Below are 18,420 nucleotides of genomic sequence, written 5' to 3' on the forward strand. Positions count from 1 at the left end.
TATATATATATATATATATATATATATATATATATATATATATATCAGAATCAGAATCAGTTTATTATCGCCATGTCAATGAACGAGGTTCACAAACTAGGAATTTGCTTCGACATTCATTTCCTGCAAACTGTAAAACATGCTGTCACTTTTTATTTAACAGGACACTAAGCCTATTCTAGCACTTTCAATATATTAACGATCTGTGACTTCACCTATATTGCATCAAATTGCAAATTATTTCCGAATCAGACTTTTGTAATTTATTTAATGTAATTCCAGTTGTTAAATTAAAAAAGTCAGTTTTTATAATTTTGGACGAATTTAATTTTTGGAGTACTTTATTGATGGTTCCTAAATATTTGTTCGGTTCAGAGTATGATTTGTTTTGAATATAATTAGACTGTAGTGTATAATCAGCTTTTTTGCAGGTGACAGCAGGTGATGTTTGTAGTTTTACAGGTTTGCTGGCTTGTTTAAAGTTAACTAACCTAGAAAATAAGAATTTATCTCACTTTTCAATGAAGCTAAAAAACAATATGGCTTGCTCTCAAACAGAACAACTAGTGATTAGCACTAATTAGGAGATCATTAATATAATATATTAATGGTCACTTTATTGTAGAATAGGGTCATTCAATACTTTTTTTTGTTTTACATCTAATTAAAAATAGAACACCATTGTTTACATTAACAAGTTAACATTCATAATAATAATAATAATAATAATAAGTATGATACTTTTACTTCCTACATAATACTTGTTAATAACTAGCTAATAACTACAGCATCGTAATGCAAAGGTTTCTTTTTTTTATCTTAATAGTAGCTTGTACAGGTGCATCTCAAAAAATGTGAATATTGTGAAAAAGTTCAATTCTTTTGTCAGTAATTTCATAAAGTGAAACTCATTTGTAATATAGATTCATTTCACAGAGTGAAAGGTTTCAAGCCTTTAATTTCTTGAAATTTTGATGATTATGCCTTACAAATAAATAAATAAATAAAATTCTGTGTTTCATAAAATTTGAATATTCCATATCCAGCTTTTGGTACTTTTGTCAGTGTGGGCAGGAGCCAAGTCCTGCTGGAAAATGAAATCAGCATCTCCATAAATCTCGTCAGGAAAAGGAAACATGAAGTCTCTAAAATGTCCTGGTAGATGCTGCGTTGACTTCAGAAAACACAGTGGACTAACACCAGTAGAGGACATGGACCCAAACCATCACTGACTGTGGAAACTTCACTCTGGACTTCAAACAATGTGGATTCTGGGCCTCTCCACTCTTCCTCCAGACTCTGGGAACTTGGTTTTAAAATGACATGAAAATGTAATTTAATCTGTAAAGAGGACATTGGACCACTGAGCAACAGTCCAATTATTTGTCCCCTCAGCAGGTAAGACTCTTCTGTTGTTGTCTCTGGTTCAGGAGTGGCTGGACTTGAGGAATGAGTCATTTGTAGCTCATGTCTAGAAGTTAGTCAGCTGATTAGGGTGTGACACCAGGAGTTTACAATAATGAACCTTCACAATATTCTAATTTTCTGAGACACTGATTTTATTTTTTTCATTATTTGTAAGCCCAAATGATCAAAATTACAAACAAAAATAAAAGTAAAAGCTTGAAATGTTTCACTCTGTGTTTAATGAATCTATGGAATATTTGAGTTTCACTCTCTCAAACGATTTGACAAAAAAGCTTAAACTTTCTTACAATATTCTAATTTTCTGGGACGCACGTGTACATGCAGAGGACACTCACAGTGATGACCCCTTTTTCTTGCATTCTGCCCGGAGTGTCATGGAGGTCAACAAACTGCACTGCCACCTGGTGGTAGATGGGTACCAGAAATTCTTCCCTGGCTTTGAGCTTCGCCTCCAGCTCTTTGCCTTCTTTCTGAGACAGCTCTGGAGAAGCTGAACAAAGTATTAAATAATTTCAGCAACAGTAGAAATTAAGAGTTATCATGACACATACAAATGTTGTGGTTTGAGGAAGATTTTTTTACCGAGCTGCTCAACCAGGCTGGCATAAACCGAATCCAGCCTTCTCATGGTCTTCAGAAGGTCCTTTCTCCTGAATTTAATTTCCACTGTGCCCTCGGCCTCCAACACCCCGCCTCTGAATATGAAAATATAACAATTGTGAAACAGAAATAACAACAAAATAACCACATGTACAGTGTGTGCTCCATTCAGGAAATGTAATGAATGTACCTGCTCTCCCTGTCAGCATAAAGCTCCATGCACAGAGGGTTGATGGTGGGATCTATCACTACCCATGATCCTCCTCTCAGCTCAGCCTGTGGTGGTATATACACAAACACCGGCTGATGGAAACCATGTAGGGCATCAACAATGTAGGCTCCAAACTTCAGGACTTGGTCATACATATCTGAGAGAAAAGAAGAAAAAAACTTTTAGTGTACTTTGTTGTTGTTGAGGCTCAGACAAGCAGGGGGGTTTCCACAATAAGAGCTAAAATCAGCTGCAGTGATAATCAGGGACAGAATCATAAGTAAAGACAGAAGTACAAAGCAGCTGTTTTATTTGCTTATTTTGCTTCAGTAAAAAGTGGACCGTTTGATATTTAGTTCAGGAATAATATAGACTTAAGATTATAAAAATGCATAAGTGTGAATGCTTCAAGACTGCACATTATATTTAAGAATCATTTTTATTTAACATAAGTTAAGTTTCCTACCTTTCATTCCCCCAGAGAAGCCCCTCCAGTTGGCAAACACCATGAGAGGCAGGTGTTCACGGTTGAAGTCACAGATCGCCTGAGCGGTTTTAAAAGCAGAATCTGGAAACCACACCTGACCAGCCTGTTGCAAAACCTGGTAAGATCACACAAAACCATGCTAAAGATATAAAAGATGATTTTCAAAATAAAATCAAGGTTTAATAAATGGTAAATATGTAGAGGATCTCACTTTAGATTCAGAGTCCAGATTTGCAGGATCTGCAGGGATTGTGAGCTTGACTGTTCGTGTTTCTACTGCAATGACACCAAGAGGAATTCCTCCTAACCTGAACCATGCAACGACAACAGAACAGCGGTGTTAGTGAGCCATTTGTGTTTAGATTCACCAAGTCTACACCTGACAAGTTTCACATCATTTTACCTTGCTCTTCCCACTACGACCGTCTGAGCCCAAGGCTCCATTATCTCCATGAAAGAGCCGTGGTCAAAGAATCCACTCTGCCAGGCGCCTTTCAACACTAACAGTTCACATGAAAAATAGTTTTATTTGGTTTATTTCTGACATGAATTATATGCATAGTTTGGATTGTGTAACTCACTGGGGTGCGGTCTGCCAGCGAGCATCCAGCGGGGATCATAGGGGGCTTTTGTTGGAGTAAATTCTATCTCCCTGTCTACTGGATCTGTAGTGGCTATAATGGGAACAGGGGAGTGTACGTTCTGCAGGAACATAATGAAACCTCAGTAAACCAGTTGGAGGCCCGATGACATTATTGAATATTTAGATATAGACAGCAAACGTCCAACAGAACCTTTGGCATGTATGAGAGCCACTGAAGGATGGTGAAGACTCCCTCAAAATCATCAGGCACAAATGTATGTGAGACTCCATTATTGTGCATGATCTGAACTCCCCCCAGCTGGTTGTTGGAGGTATAGACATCTCTGCCCAGAACCTGCACAGATACCAGAACTTTAATGAGCAAGGTGAAGAACTGAACATTAATCATTGACAGCATGCTATGTCTTCAGCACTGAACCTGATTAACTTTACGTATTTATTGTGTCATTTATTTTTCCCAAGTCAAAAAGGTGGCACTCACGTTTGTCTTTTAGCTTTGATTTTATCATTACAATAAAATCAACACACTCCTTGCTAGTCTCTGATGTGCGCAGGAAACTTTGTAAAAATCACTAATAAGCTGCATTCAGGAAAACTGACAAAAAGATTGATAAAATCAACAGACCTTGTTAAGTGCACTTGCTCCAGTCAGGATGATGTGAGAGTTCTCCACCTGGATCACTCGCTGCCCCAAACGGACCAGATAGGCTCCAATTCCAATGGCACGACACGTCACCTGTAGGAACATGCAGCAGCTCAGGTGGGAAACTGAGTCTTTGCCTTGTTCCTCATGCCAACAAAAGCCAGATCAACTTTCTCACCATACTGATGGTAATAATCTCTTGATAGGCCTGAGAAGACTCTCCTGCAATGGTCCCTGAACCTCGCAGGTTCTCAACACCGAGACCTTCATCTTTCCCAATAATGTCAGTGATAATGTACCTGTCACAGGAGAGAAAGATTAAGAAAGGACTCATCCTCATCATTTAATTCAGTTCTATTCAGGTTTTTCTTCTAGATATGTTTCTATCAGGCTGCTGTATGTTTGTTTAAACAAAGATTCAACAAATTCATACATACATGTATACAAAAGTTTCCTTTTTTTTTTTTTTTTAGTAAAATTGCATTTTACCTCGACTCTCCTCCCTCCTCTACATGGCAACAGTGAACAGAGTTGGTGGAGCTGATGCGGGTGTAGTCTTGTGGTGTCAGGTAAAGGTACCTAAAACCCTACATAAGGACGTTTGAAATACATTTTAAAAGGCTAAAACTACATTTGTTTCCATCTACTTCCACCAAAAATAAAATCAAAGTCAAGAAAAATCTGTTTCTGGGGTCACCTTGTAGGGATCAGAGGGGTCTATCCAGGCCACCTGAAACATGTGTTTGACCTCTTCAGCGAGCCCGATGCGAGCTCCACTGTTGGCTGCGATGTAGATGCGGGGGATACCTTCAGCCCGAGCCAATTCAGACGCCCTGAGGAACAGTTCATCCTCCTGAGGACCAAACGACCCAATCATGTGAGTGATGTCATTACAGATGACAATAATCTCTCTGCCCACTGGATACTCTGGAGTCTTCATCTTCATCCTGAAGGCAACCATCCCCACCTGTTGAAGAAAGCTAACTGTAAGTGTCTGTTACTTCTCACTAAGAATGCAGCAGGTAATGAAAAAGTTTCTAAAAGCACCTTACATCATTGTCTGCAGGCTGGCGGTTCATCTGCACAAGTCGACCTTCTGGGTCTAGAACAAGCTCCGTGCACATCAACACATCATTAGGGCACTTGTCCCCTGGACCCCACAGCTTAAAAAGAGCCTGGAAAAATAATTTCTGAGGTAAAAAATATGACACATTAAAGACAAAAATAAGGGCAGTTCAGTGAGTTAGAAGCACCTGTCTGAACATCTCAGGGAAGTCATAAACATATGTAGTTCCCAGAGACTGAGCCTGAAATCGTTTGGCCTGCAGCAGGTCTTTGGTCACATAAGGAGTATTGATCAGCATACCATGTAATTGACCCTGCTTGTCTCCGTATGACTGGAACATAATCTGAAACAGCAAATAGGAAGGAATTATTTTAATAATGTCCATACCTATAAAGCACACTGGATAATCTGTGGAAAAATAACACATTATTCATAATCCAGTTCTAAATAGCCACTCAGTTTCCTGTTCTCACCTGCCGAGAAATAGGATCAGTGACCTCTTTATACAGACTGATGTCCAAATAATAGCCGGATTCATTCGTGAGAAACAGGCGAATAGGAATGGCATTGCCAGTGGGTGTGAGACGAATGTTGATCTTCAGCTCAGCCTGCAGGACCCGCAGCTTCCAAAGACGACTGCCATAACGCATCACCATGGAGCGGACCGATTCTTCTATCTGTTGACACAAAAATCAGGGCAACTCAAAAGAAAGTTAAAGAGGGAACTAACAACGCAACACCTACGAAATAATAAAAAGCACAATCATTTGTGTTATGCCAGAATACTGCATGAACAAGGACACACATAAGAAAAAAAACGTACCTACACTGAACAAAAATATAAACACAATGCTCATGGTGGCAGTGTGGTTATGGCATGTGGGTATTTTATGGACAACGACCAAAAGGACCAGTGTGGTTACACGTGGTCTGTGTGGCTGTGAGGCTGCCAAATCCTCTGAACACGGACATTCCTGCAGTCAGCATACCAACTGCACGCACCCTCAAAACTTACATCTGTGGCATTGTGCTGTGTGATAAAACTGCCCATGTTAGAGTGGCCTTTTATTGTGGCCAGCCTAAGGTACACATGTGCAATAATCATGCCGTCTAATCAGCATGTTGATACACCACACTTGTGAGGTGGATGGATTATCTCAGCAAAGGAGAAGTGCTCACAAACACAGATTTACACAAATTTTGTGAACAATATTTGAGAGGAAAAGGCCTGTTGAAAAATGGGAACAAAAACAACAGACATTTATATTTTTGTGCAGTATATTTACAAATAATAACATCTGCTATTGCTGTTTAGGCAACTATTACAACAGGTCATTTGTTTTGCATAAAAATAGTAGAAGAGATGGCTGCACACTGACTTTAGACGGGTCCATGATGACAGTGGGGACAAAGTTAAGGAAGATGTGGTTGCAGTCTGTGCGGACGCTGGTGTTACTGAAGGCCACCTCCAACTCATCCATGGCTTCCAACAGAAGACGTTCACCTTCATTTTGAAGGTATTCAAAGGAAGCTTCCTAAATTATGAAAAAGGGAGCATGTCATATATCACTATGTTGTCTCCTGTAATTAAGCCACATGCAAGATTTAAAAAAAAAAAAAAATTTTTTTAAAGACATGCATTCAAACAAAATTGTTTCCTTTTTAAAAATTCCGATCTTTGCATTTGACTTCTACCTTTGTAACGAGATCGGAGTGGCGGATAATTGCTCGGATGAAAAAGCGGTAGTCTGTAACTTCAGCTCCCTCTTGGACACGAGCGGCACCCAAGTAGAGGTGCATCTTATGGTTTGCACAGGGAATGGCGGTCAGATCGAAATTCCTCATTCTGTTGAGCTCCAGCTGAAACGCTAAAGCTGGCTCCAGATTTCTGTAAATTCGATCCTCTTGGAACTGAGAAGAAACACAGAATAGGACAAGGTGAAGAGGATGGGGGCTCATCATCTCTTTAAACTGCTACATTGAGTCTTACAGCAGTGAGGTAAGGAAAGACTGACCTGATCACGAGCTCTGAATGTGAAGAACTTGGGAAATTCTCTCTAAATAAAAAAAGCAAAGGAATAATTAATGTTTTAAGTTAGCAACAACAGAACTTCTGAAATAAAATATACACATTATTATTATAAACACAATCAAAGGACTGCCATATACGAAAAGAAATTCAGGTATTAACATAGTATTAGTATTAAAAAAGTGTTTACAAAAAGGCTATGATTGCTGAAAAACGTTTACCTTTTGTGCAATCAAAAATGTGATTCTTCTGATTCCATACTCAAAGAGGATGTCTTTCTGTAGATTTTAAAAAAGTATGTTAAAAAATATATTTAAAAGATGTTAGCACAGAAATAACATCTGACCTTTGACTGAGCGAAGGCAGTGAAGGCTTTGACCAAGGCATCGTCGTCCTCTGTGTCCGCTGATTTTATGGATACGTTAATGATGTGGATGGGGTTCTCTCTTGTGTTCTGTACAGAATGAAAGAGGAACTTGTGACTCCAGACTGTCTGTTATATGAAGAGCCTATTTAATGTTGAACTTGTCCACAGCAGCAGCCCCACCTTCATGTTCTCCTCCTCATAGAAACTCGAGCATGACTCCAAGAATGGAGCGCCCTCCAAAAGTGGTTCAGCGAAACTCGACAAAACCTCATCAAAATTCCTAAAAAAAATAAAAAAAATAAAAAATAGGTGTGAAACCACTTTTAAATTTGAACTGCATACAGTAGATTTATTTTTAACTAGAGATATTATCAAGAAAAGTCACCTTTTGAAGTCCTCAAAACACTGGAAAGCCACCATAGCTCCCATGCGTTGGCAGGGTGGAGAAAAGGCTCCATCCATTAACAGCTCACTGCCCTGCCGATTGACGTTAAACTGGCCTGATCCACTCAGTGGCACTGGAAGCCTGAAGAGAAGCCAGAACAACTGAATACTCTCAGAGAGAAGAAAATGTTCAAATAAATGTGCAAAGATTCATACAGGGAGCAATTAGAGCAAGACTGCATATATCTGTTCAATAAAGAACAAATCAGACATTCATCATAAATTACATACAGAAGATAGCAGGGGCGTCACAAACTCTAAAGAGTTCCATGTCAAGTCCATAACTAAGGTAACACATTTACAGTTTATATAATCTGCCATTTGAGAAACTTTACCATTATAAAAGGTGGCATCTTTGATTATCTGGTCTGAAGACTTGCGGATGAGCAGTGGTCTGATTTTGTGATTTTCAGCTTTGCATACGGAGTTTAAAATGATCTCATTTGCACCGATTGTTTATGCAGGCACAAACTACTCAATTCCCTTTCAAAAAGAAGCAGAGAATTTCTAAAATATAATCTATAAAACTGCACTGTACATCAAAACCTAATTAAACTCATAATGCCCAGGAGAGGTGTGTGTAAGGGGACTGACGTTTTCCTGAAAACTGGACATTAATAGTTTTTTTAAAAAGTCCCCACATCATGAAAGAGCTCAGAGAAGTAGCCAGGCTGATGCTTTTAAACATCATTGGCATTGTTAGATGTACCGCTAGTAAAAAACAACAGTTAAATGTGAAATAGCTGTTGTTATTGTTTATTGTGATGCAAATTATTCAAAATAGTTTCAAGATTTTCATTAAAAACAAGTTTAAAATATAGAATATGTATTATTAAAGAAGTTTTTTTCCTTTAAGTTAGAAATATTCACTTTTCTAATACTTACATACGCAAATTGTTTCACTTTTGTTTCTTTGGCTATAATAACAATGTATTACAGTTAGCAAGTAAGTTATCCGTTTTTTTAAATAACTTTATAACTGTACTCTAAAAAGTTTTATACAAAATATCAAAAACCTAAAAAAAAAAATACATTTTATATTAAAAAAAAAATTATATATATATCTCTGGGGGGCTGCAGTAGCTTGGTGGTCAGTGCCATGGTCTTGTAATCCTGAGGTTGCAGGTTCGAGCCCAGGTTGTGGCAGGAAGGGCATCCAGCATAAAACAATTGTCATATCTTTCATGAAGGTTTTCTTGTTGTGGCGACCCTTGAAGGAAGCAGCTGAAAGAAACTTACATTAGAGTCATGAGTCTCTGAAGTCTTAAATGACGTTGAGCTGAAGTGTAAGGCAACCCATACCAGGTTAACAGCTGATTCATGTGTTAAAATTGAAATAAATTAAGAATCTTTATCCAGAAACGATTGGCATGTGATTTGTTTGTGATTTCCATTAAAATATAATGCAGGGCAGGAGAATTCAGGTTCCTTATTCAGTAGCAATCACTGAAATCTCAGGCTTTTTGTTTTTTTCAGTACGCCTATATAAGGAGCACAAAATGATAACTTTTACACAAAAAGAAGCAATTACAGGACAACTAGTGAAGCACAGCTTTATATTGAGAATTAGAAATAACTTGTTAGAGGAATCCTGAAGCAAATGTACGAAGAAGAAGCGACACGGTGCATCCGGCATGCATTGTTGAGACAGACGAGGTGCTTTGGCTGGTTGGGAGGAGCTTTACTCTACCTGTTCAGAGTAGGGCTGCTCCCTCTGCAACAAGATGATTGACATGTGAATATTAGCAGTGGTTTGTCAAATTGTTCTTCTAACTTTGTGCATACTGATTAGATTCAGGGACTTTCTTATGTCAGTGAGAATGAGAGTGAACATCTTGCATTCTAAGTTAGCCATAAGCCGTCACAGCAGCAGTGTAAAGGTCACTCACTACCTGCACCATTAATGCAACTGATCTATGATTTAGCTTTACACATACAGCAGAAAAATGTCATTAAAACAGAACATTGAGAGGGGAAAAAACATTTAAATGATAGTTTTAAAGCCTGAATTTCTTGAAAACTTCTACAAGATGGGGTGTTTTATATATATTTTTTAAAAAATCCCTTAAAAGTAAAATATTTCAACCTATGTTCAGGCATTACATCAGTATAAACATCTAACAAGAGACTCTGACAACTGGGTTATATATCTGTGGTTTGGCCTGAGGGAAGCCTGTCACCTGTTTGGATGTGATGATGGCAACATGAACTGGAAGTCTACAGCACATGTCCCATCCTGTAGCTGATGGTGCTGGATGCTGTTCAGCTCATAGGCAATGTAACCCCTGCGAACATACACCTGGAAGCACGGGAAACAGCACAAGTAACTAATTCAGACGTAAGATCCAACAAGAGCGAGAGTAGGATCTGTTAGTTTAACTACACTAAACATACCTCCAAGGCAGCCATACAAACAACTTGATTGGAGTGATAGAAGAAGTTTGGCAAAACATCAAAAATGGAGGTTTCAGACAGAATGAGTTTCTGCACCAAATAAAATTAGATTTGTTATTTGATGTTCAAGCTGCCAAAGAGAGAATAGTTTCTACACACTAAACTAACCTTCAAGTTTTCAGGGCAAAACTGGTGGCCGTACATGTCGATGGCCGACAAGAAGATGGACTCCACCTGGTTGTGTCTCAGTTCATACGATGGCAAATGGGAGGCTATCAAGACCTAGGAGATATTTATTAAATATTACAACTAGATTAGATATTTTAGGGTGCAAAATTAAATGCACAACCAAGATTGTACCTCATACTGAGTTGTGCAGGTGAGCTTACCTGTCTGGCTCTTAAAGCCACCTTTGAGTTTTCCATCTTGCTCAGCTGTGTGAGTTCATTCAGAATGACCATGAGTTCATCTGCCAGGGTGGGATCACGTCCACACAGCTGGTCCTACAGTCACAAACACACGCTGCTTCAATACGTTGATCTCAAGACTGAAGCGAAACAAACCGTGTATTTCTAGAGGCCATTTCTTACAATGAGCATCGTAACCAGGACGTTCTTCTTGAACACCTGAGCGTGAGAGAAAATGTAGTCGAGCACAGGACTCATGTCAGGTTTGTGCTGCTCTCTCAGGTTGATCACACACTTATCATAGTGGGCTGTTTAGGAAAAACAGTGTGAGCATTTCAGCACAAGTTCAGCTTTAGTAATACAAAAAAACAAAGTTGCATTTGGGATATGCAGAAAGGCATGAGTGTTACCTTGCTGAAACTGCATCTCCACCTGCAGGTAGCGCTTCAGCACATCAAGAACCACAGACTTCATGTAACCACGGATTCCACTGCGGTATCTGAGCAAAAGACAACCAATCATGATAATTAGCACAATGCTACAATCATACTTGCATCAGATTGCAGAAATTGTAAAACTAGGATTAATACAGATACAGAAACCTACAATGCTTTCTTTCAGTTTATTTATTTTCTTTTTTTTTCTATCAAGAGAAACAAGCAACTCTTCAGTTGCTGCTTGTTTTTTTAATCAGGTCTCTCTTGTAAATGAGTCCTCGAGGCTCAATGGGATTTACCTGTCTAAATAAAGGTTGATTGATTATTTTCTTTGAATAATCTGTAGCTTCCGACTGACATGAGAAAACAAACATGAGTTAACTGTGTCGTCTGCTCCATTTGCTAGTCACTGTTAAGATTCTGAAAGATTTTAATAAGCTCATAAAAAGCTTAAACATTAACAGATGAGAACAAAACTAATTTAAAAAAAACCTGAGACACTAACCTCTGCACCAACTGAACGATACTTTGAGTGTTCATGAAGAAAACCTCTCGATCAACCTTCCTCTGTAACGTTGCAGCATGGCTGTCTAAAATGTTTGCAATCTGAATTCAAACAAGTAAAAAAAAATGTAGATGAATAGAACTAGTGTGTTAAACAGCACATTGTTGTTGCACAACTTTTACCCTTTGACTGGGGAACTGGCACAGGACAGAGGTGATGTTGCTCGCATACTGAGCCATGACTTTACGGATCTCCTTCTCCACACAAGGTGGAATACGACTGGCCACGCTGGTCATGATCTCCTGGAGCTCTAGCAGAGGCAGCGAGGGGTCCCTCAGAGTCTTCATCAGAGTCACCACCCATTCTTTCAGCTACAGAGAGGAAAATTTAATTAATTAGATAATCAAACTCCAAGATGCTCAGTAGAATAATCTTTTGCTGTAAAGGGACTGATATGTACTTTGCTGCTAAAGTAAGGCTCTTCAAGGCAGTACCCATCCATCACTCTGAGCAGATTTTCAAGCACACTGTGAAACACCTGATGAAGCTTTTCTCCAACCATGGGAAGTGGTTGCTGGGGGGGCAGCGTACAAGTATTAGGTTCCACCTAAAGCAGGGGCCAAAATGAAAACAAACAATGTCATTAAAAACAGTAAAAAAAAAATAATAATAATAATTTTAGTCTTCTTTGTGGGAAAATCACTACAACTGCACTTTTACACAAAGATGCAAACACTAAAGTAATTCCAGATGTTTTATTAATAAACCTGTTTTAACACTGTTAAAGTAACATACCCTGTGTATACTGCTGGGATCATCTAGGTCCATACGTGCCATGACACAGCCAGGCTCCAAGACTGCCCCAGGCCTTTTGACAAAGTGTATGTAACCAGACTGCTGCACGGTGAGCGTCATCACCATCTTCATCACCTAAACCCAAAGCCCAATCAAATTACATATTTAAAAAAGGCTTTCAGACACAAAAAGACAAAATTTGTGTATTATTTGCCGTCGTGATAAAACCCTCGAACCTCTATCTCTGCATAGGGCTCTCCTGCTTTAATGTGATGTCCATCCTCAACCACGTACTGCAGCAGCTTGCCAGTAGAGGGTGACCTCAACACTGTGGGATCTCTCTCCTTCTCAAACACACAGGTCTTGTTGCCAACAGTAATGCGGTAGCTACAAGGATAAAATAATATGAAAGTGTGAACCTAAAGTCAAAAAGGCAAACTGTCCAATCTGGATTTTTCGCAGTTAAAGCCTTGCCTGTCTACTTCCTCCTTCATGTAGGTGGTGTGGCTGCTGCCATTGTAGCACAGCAGGAGGCCGCCGTCACTTAGCCTGTGGACATCTATTTCAATGTGGGAACCATTCATCACGATGACATACGTAGTTGGGGATTGGCGAGCCACCTAAGGACAGCAACAGTGATAGTTTACTACATGAAAAAAATTATTTATTATATAACCAAATTAAAGAAATGGCCTTTTCTGTGAAATCTAGTCACTGCTGAGTGTTGAATGACTTTGACTTGTTAAAGCTAAAATAAGCAGAACACTAACAGCTAATAGCTAAAAAGGAGAAAAAGGCTAAATAAAAGCCAAGAGGTACAGCACAGGTTGAACAACTGGGAGATAAAGTTAGAGAGGGCAGACTGAGATGATTTGGACATGTCCAGATGGTTTGGACATGTCCAGAGGAGGGACAGTGGGTATATTGGTAGAAGGATGTTAGAAATGCAGCTGCCAGGAAAAAGACAAAGAGGAAGGCCAAAGAGAAGATACATGGATGCAGTTATTCGAGTGGACATGGAGGTAGTTGGAGTGAGGACAGAGGATGCAGAGGACAGAGTGACATGGAGGAGGAAGACTCGCTGTGGAGACTGATGAAGAGGGAAAAATCGAAAGAAGAAGACAAGCCAAATGTAGCAAAACACTAGCTAAAAGCCAAAAGTAACAAAAAACACTTGCTAAATATAGCAAAAGCTTAGCTAAAGTTTAGCTAAATGTATGTAAAAAGCAAGCTAAAAGTTAAAAGAAGCAATGGCTAGCTAGAAGCTAAAAGTAGCAAAAAATAGCTAAAATTTGCAAAAGGATAACTAAAATCTAAAAGTAGAAAAGGAAAACAAACTTAGAGCAAGTATGCTGAAGCACATTAAAGAAACAAAATGTTTTTCAAGGAATTAAGAGCTCTTCATACATTTCTAGTAAATAAATTTAAATATTTTGAAAACTATGAAAGTTACAAAAAAACAAATGTCATATTCCATTTCCTAAATGAGTTATAAATTGGTGCAAAAAAAAATGCATGAATAAATAAAAATAAAAAAGGAAAACATCACAGTGAATGCTGACTCAGCATTCACACAACAAAAAGCAAGCATTAGGTGTCAAATACCTTAAGGCAGTATTTGACTCCTTCATATATCAGGTCCACGTTGACAGAGTTGAGTAGACTGTCTGCAGGCAGTACCTGACCTCTATAGTTTCAGCAGATACAGTAAATAATATGAACACACAGTAGAAAGATAGAGAAATGTGTTGTAAAAGGGGGGAGTTTGTCTACTGGCCTTTCCAAGGAATGCAGGAAGTCTGACATGCTCTTTCTGAAACTGGCATCTGCAACATGCAACGCCCCGCAGACGATGCCCAACATGGTATCTGGTCTCTCTGCCTGCAGAAGGTAAAACGGTCCTCAACTTATTTTGTGCAATTTTAATCTCTCCACATTTATATTCACCCATTCATCACACACTTAAGCACAGCTTTACACTATAGAACTTTTTATATTCTCACTCATACATAGAGAGGCATGTCAGTGGGGGTACAGTGTCTGGCTAAAAGACACTTTGGAATGTTGCAGGGGCTAGGGATTAAACCCCATAACACTCAAGTGAAGTACAACCACCATATCCACTGGGCTAAGCTGCTTCAAAGGAAGTATCAGGTTTCATTTTAGAAATTACAAACATTCAGCCCTTCAGCATTTGGCTGCATGATTTACTGTGCACCTTCTTCACTCTCTGACCTGCACTTTCTCTGCTATGAGGTGATCCAGCCAGCCGGTATCTGTGTCATTGTTTCTGAAGCTTTCGGTCTCAAGAATCCTAATGAGGTACTCAACCGTTGTCCTGAAGTCCCCTCTGATTGACAGCTCCTTCATAGCCACCACCATGTTCCTGAAAAACATTGGAAATATGACATCTAATAAACATAATCAATTACACAATTAATTTTTAGGGTTTAACCTCTAGTAGAATTAGTGCAAATACTTTATGCTTGATGTTTCACTGCTGTTAAACAGTTGGCACAACCCGGCATTTATCACTCCACATACTGTATGTCACAAGATCTGTCGTAATACTAACATTACGACGGATATTGCATTATTGATCCTTGACTCACATTCAAGAAAACACCAGATAATCTACGTATCTAAAGCTCAATCAGCAGAGCGTTGAAAAAAGACAAACAACACAGGCTTACGAGATGGCTTCTTCACGATTCTCTCCCCATGAGAAGCAGTGTCCAAACTGTGAATCTGCAAATTCATGAAGGCCACCAGCAGCCCCCACACTGAAATAACCCCAGACGTTTTTACTGCTGCGGAAGTTCAACTCCTGTACGGTGCCAGAGCTGGGCTTGAACCCCTGAGGTGAAGTCAGAAGACAAAATCACACATGGAAACCAGTCAGTTGTGTTTTGAGAGTTGATGAGATTAAAATCTACCTCATCTGGGTTCTCACTGGTGATCCGAACAGCTATAACATGTCCTCTTGGACTGGGAATGCATTCTGGGGATTCAAAGCTAATGATAGTGTCACTCCATGGACTTTCCTCATAAAGCAATCTTATGTCCTTAATTCGATGAAGAGGGATGCCCATTGCAATCTATTAGTGGAAACATGGAATTAAAACTATTAGCCACGCTGCAGGAAGAATTTGTACGTTTTCAAGTCTGCAACAAATGTTTACCTGAAGCTGGGCAGCTGGTAAGTTTACATCTCCAATCATCTCTGTGCACGGATGTTCTACCTGTAAGCGAGGATTCAGCTCTAGGAAGTGAAAGCTTCCATCTTCTGAGTAGAGGTACTCCACTGTACCTGTACTCACATAACCCACCATTTTGGCCATTTGCACAGCATACTGAAACACAATGTAAAGACAGATGACACAAAGTCTGTCCAAACCAGAGAAAATGATCAGCAGTTGGATTAAAAACCTGCACTACGGCAAACTGACCCGCTCCATTTGCTCTAAAGTTGAGGCGGGAGCGACGGTGGCAGGAGCCTCCTCTATGATCTTCTGGTGCCGTCTCTGGATGGAGCAGTCTCGTCCAAACAAAGAGATGGCATTTCCATACTCATCAGCTAATATCTGCACCTCAAGGTGCCTCGCATGCTGAGCCAGTTGCATGATGAAAATGGGTGATCCAGGGACCTCTGTCTGAACCTGCAGTTAGAAAGAATGCAAGAACTCAATAAACGTGTTCAAGGTATTCATTGACACAATGGAATAAAACAAACCTGTCTGAAGAAACTTGGAAAATCCTCAGAACTTTCCACCTTCCGGATGCCTTTTCCACCTCCTCCCTCAGAGGCTTTGATGACAACTGGATAACCAATTTTTTCAGCTCCCTGAAAACAAACAGAACACATTATAATTGTCAAAATATGTATAATTACTGAGAACAGTTAAAAAAAAAAATACTGCTTACAGCTAAACCCTCATCAACATCATGAACACAGCCCTTTGTGTAGATCTCCGGAGGAACAATGACTACGTTGCCTCGTTTTTGGTCCTCTTCAGCACAATCCACTCTCAGACCTGAGCACACCAGATGAGCACATCATGAACCTACCTAAAGTGCCCACAATGCCTCAAATCATCTACCACATGTCATAAGTGGGACCTTTGAGAGTGTGAACGTGTCATGAATCACCTGATCCGCTCCATGGTAGTGTGGGAATGTCAGAACTCTGAGCAACAATAGAAGAAGCTACTTTGTCTCCTAGAGCCCACATGGCTTTACTGGATGGTCCTGAGAGAAACAACAGGTTCTAGCTGATAATATGTGACTTATTAAATGTGCACAATAATTAATGACGTTTTCCAACAACTTTTACCCAAGAATGATATCCCTGCTTTGTTCAGGAGTTCAGGCAATTTGGGATTTTCAGATGCATGGCCCCAGCCGGCCCAAACAGCCTGTAAGAGACGTGGTATTATTACTGACTGCGGTTAATCAGCAAAACATAAATAATGAATGTTCGAACTTACAAGCTATAGCCTAGACAGAACAGGAAGTGTGAAATGTACCTGCACTGGGATTCTTTTAGCAATGTCTACTATCAGCTCTACGTTGGCATAGTTGTTATTGTTGGTGCCACCGGGCACAGGTACATAGTGGTCGGCCATTTTAATATATTCTGAAAGAGTAAAAACATCAACACAAATCATGTTTCATGACTCAGTCTGAAGTGTTTTCTTCTTACTTTAAAGTGCCCGTGACATCAATTTTTTGTAATAAATATGAAAGGATTTTTGGAACGATAACATTAAAAACATATTGCAAAAAAAGATTCACACTGCAAATTTACAAATTTCAACTGTTTAAGATGAACAGTTGCACAGTAACAGGAAGTTATGACAAAGGGGGACGCCTGTATGTGAACAGAGCATTGCTACAATGGTTAAGAACACAGACAGTAATGAAGAATCTGATGTTTCTTTACAGTATTTTTGAGTCACTATCAGAGAGAGAAAAACAGTGTACATAACATTGGTTCAATAAAAAAAAGTTCTCCTTTTTAAAGTGTTCCCCTTTGATGTCATTTCCTGTTTCACGTTGGTTGCACAAAGTTCAAAATAACATATGCCAGTTATGTGACAAAATGAGTGAATTCCTGTGCATCATGTCAGATTTCTGTAATATTAGGATGTTTTCTGCACATCACAGGTGTTTAACTCAAACAGGTTTGTGGTAATGACTGATAAGTTATAATATATATATATATAACAATTGCATAACGACCTGCGTTAGCTTTCAAGTCTTCAGGGGTTACCATGACAACAAATCGAATGGTTCTCTCGTTGCGGAACATTTCATAGGACCAGCGGCGGATAGAACGCATACACTTGACTGCAGCAATGCCATTATTAGCAATCAGGACCTGTCAGAGAAACAGAAACCACACAATTAAGACTCGTGAACAAACCAAACAATGGAAGCTGTTGCTGAGTATTATCCCTACCTTCTCTATGATGCGGCTGCCACCAAATCGTGTGACAAACTCAGCAGGAGAGGCCACAGTGAAGTCTCTCTGTAGATCCATTTTTCTATAATCACGTCCCTTTTTCACCAAGTGAGGACCAGACATGCTAGTCCTGCAAAGGAAAAATTATGAGTGATCATACTTCCCCCACGGCACAGCAAAACACAGTTACTTGAGTTTATTTTGTTCTGTTACAAATTAGCAAAAATGAATAATCCTGGGCAAATACAGCCTGAATATAATTCACCATGTTAGACCAAAGCAGGAAAAACAGAAAGTATTTTTCTGAAACCAGAGCGAAACAGCCACATAATAGTGCCAGTCTAAAACAGACACCATGATTGCAACAAGTGTATTACAGCAGTGATGAATAAAAACCCTCAGAGTGAAAGGTTAGATTCCTTTTGCAACATATAGAGACAAAGTGCAGAGCAACCCTCTTTGTTTCTGATCCTGTTTTTTCAAATGACACTTCAACATAACTGTATATTCACAACTAATCAGCAGCAGAAACTGAGTCT

The 18,420-nt window shown here is 39.3% G+C and overlaps 1 protein-coding gene across 1 annotated transcript in view; it reads right to left on the minus strand.

Moving 5' to 3' along the window:
• Positions 1–18,420, minus strand: part of acacb (acetyl-CoA carboxylase beta) — a 31,350-nt gene that overhangs the window by 3,261 nt on the left and 9,669 nt on the right. Inside the window, exons 3-50 of the mRNA XM_037681047.1 lie at positions 17,879–18,011; positions 17,659–17,797; positions 16,944–17,053; positions 16,751–16,832; positions 16,567–16,665; positions 16,342–16,451; positions 16,151–16,261; positions 15,867–16,076; positions 15,600–15,770; positions 15,354–15,515; positions 15,111–15,274; positions 14,653–14,803; positions 14,195–14,298; positions 14,023–14,104; positions 12,892–13,037; positions 12,654–12,804; positions 12,418–12,552; positions 12,083–12,229; positions 11,805–11,993; positions 11,623–11,723; positions 11,091–11,179; positions 10,864–10,988; positions 10,663–10,776; positions 10,442–10,555; positions 10,274–10,363; positions 10,060–10,178; positions 7,821–7,961; positions 7,616–7,715; positions 7,415–7,522; positions 7,290–7,346; positions 7,055–7,096; positions 6,735–6,950; positions 6,419–6,574; positions 5,513–5,716; positions 5,227–5,382; positions 5,026–5,148; positions 4,671–4,940; positions 4,463–4,560; positions 4,152–4,272; positions 3,956–4,066; positions 3,521–3,664; positions 3,308–3,428; positions 3,130–3,226; positions 2,938–3,034; positions 2,706–2,841; positions 2,219–2,396; positions 2,011–2,123; positions 1,764–1,918 (exon numbers count right to left, since the gene is read on the minus strand). Of these exons, the coding sequence (XP_037536975.1) occupies positions 1,764–1,918; positions 2,011–2,123; positions 2,219–2,396; positions 2,706–2,841; positions 2,938–3,034; positions 3,130–3,226; positions 3,308–3,428; positions 3,521–3,664; positions 3,956–4,066; positions 4,152–4,272; positions 4,463–4,560; positions 4,671–4,940; positions 5,026–5,148; positions 5,227–5,382; positions 5,513–5,716; positions 6,419–6,574; positions 6,735–6,950; positions 7,055–7,096; positions 7,290–7,346; positions 7,415–7,522; positions 7,616–7,715; positions 7,821–7,961; positions 10,060–10,178; positions 10,274–10,363; positions 10,442–10,555; positions 10,663–10,776; positions 10,864–10,988; positions 11,091–11,179; positions 11,623–11,723; positions 11,805–11,993; positions 12,083–12,229; positions 12,418–12,552; positions 12,654–12,804; positions 12,892–13,037; positions 14,023–14,104; positions 14,195–14,298; positions 14,653–14,803; positions 15,111–15,274; positions 15,354–15,515; positions 15,600–15,770; positions 15,867–16,076; positions 16,151–16,261; positions 16,342–16,451; positions 16,567–16,665; positions 16,751–16,832; positions 16,944–17,053; positions 17,659–17,797; positions 17,879–18,011 (6,292 nt within the window). The remainder of the gene's footprint in view (positions 1–1,763; positions 1,919–2,010; positions 2,124–2,218; positions 2,397–2,705; positions 2,842–2,937; positions 3,035–3,129; positions 3,227–3,307; positions 3,429–3,520; positions 3,665–3,955; positions 4,067–4,151; positions 4,273–4,462; positions 4,561–4,670; positions 4,941–5,025; positions 5,149–5,226; positions 5,383–5,512; positions 5,717–6,418; positions 6,575–6,734; positions 6,951–7,054; positions 7,097–7,289; positions 7,347–7,414; positions 7,523–7,615; positions 7,716–7,820; positions 7,962–10,059; positions 10,179–10,273; positions 10,364–10,441; positions 10,556–10,662; positions 10,777–10,863; positions 10,989–11,090; positions 11,180–11,622; positions 11,724–11,804; positions 11,994–12,082; positions 12,230–12,417; positions 12,553–12,653; positions 12,805–12,891; positions 13,038–14,022; positions 14,105–14,194; positions 14,299–14,652; positions 14,804–15,110; positions 15,275–15,353; positions 15,516–15,599; positions 15,771–15,866; positions 16,077–16,150; positions 16,262–16,341; positions 16,452–16,566; positions 16,666–16,750; positions 16,833–16,943; positions 17,054–17,658; positions 17,798–17,878; positions 18,012–18,420) is intronic.

The sequence above is a fragment of the Nematolebias whitei genome, chromosome 8 (assembly GCF_014905685.2).
Source record: "Nematolebias whitei isolate Nwh7 chromosome 8, NemWhi1, whole genome shotgun sequence".
Taxonomy (NCBI): domain Eukaryota; kingdom Metazoa; phylum Chordata; class Actinopteri; order Cyprinodontiformes; family Rivulidae; genus Nematolebias; species Nematolebias whitei.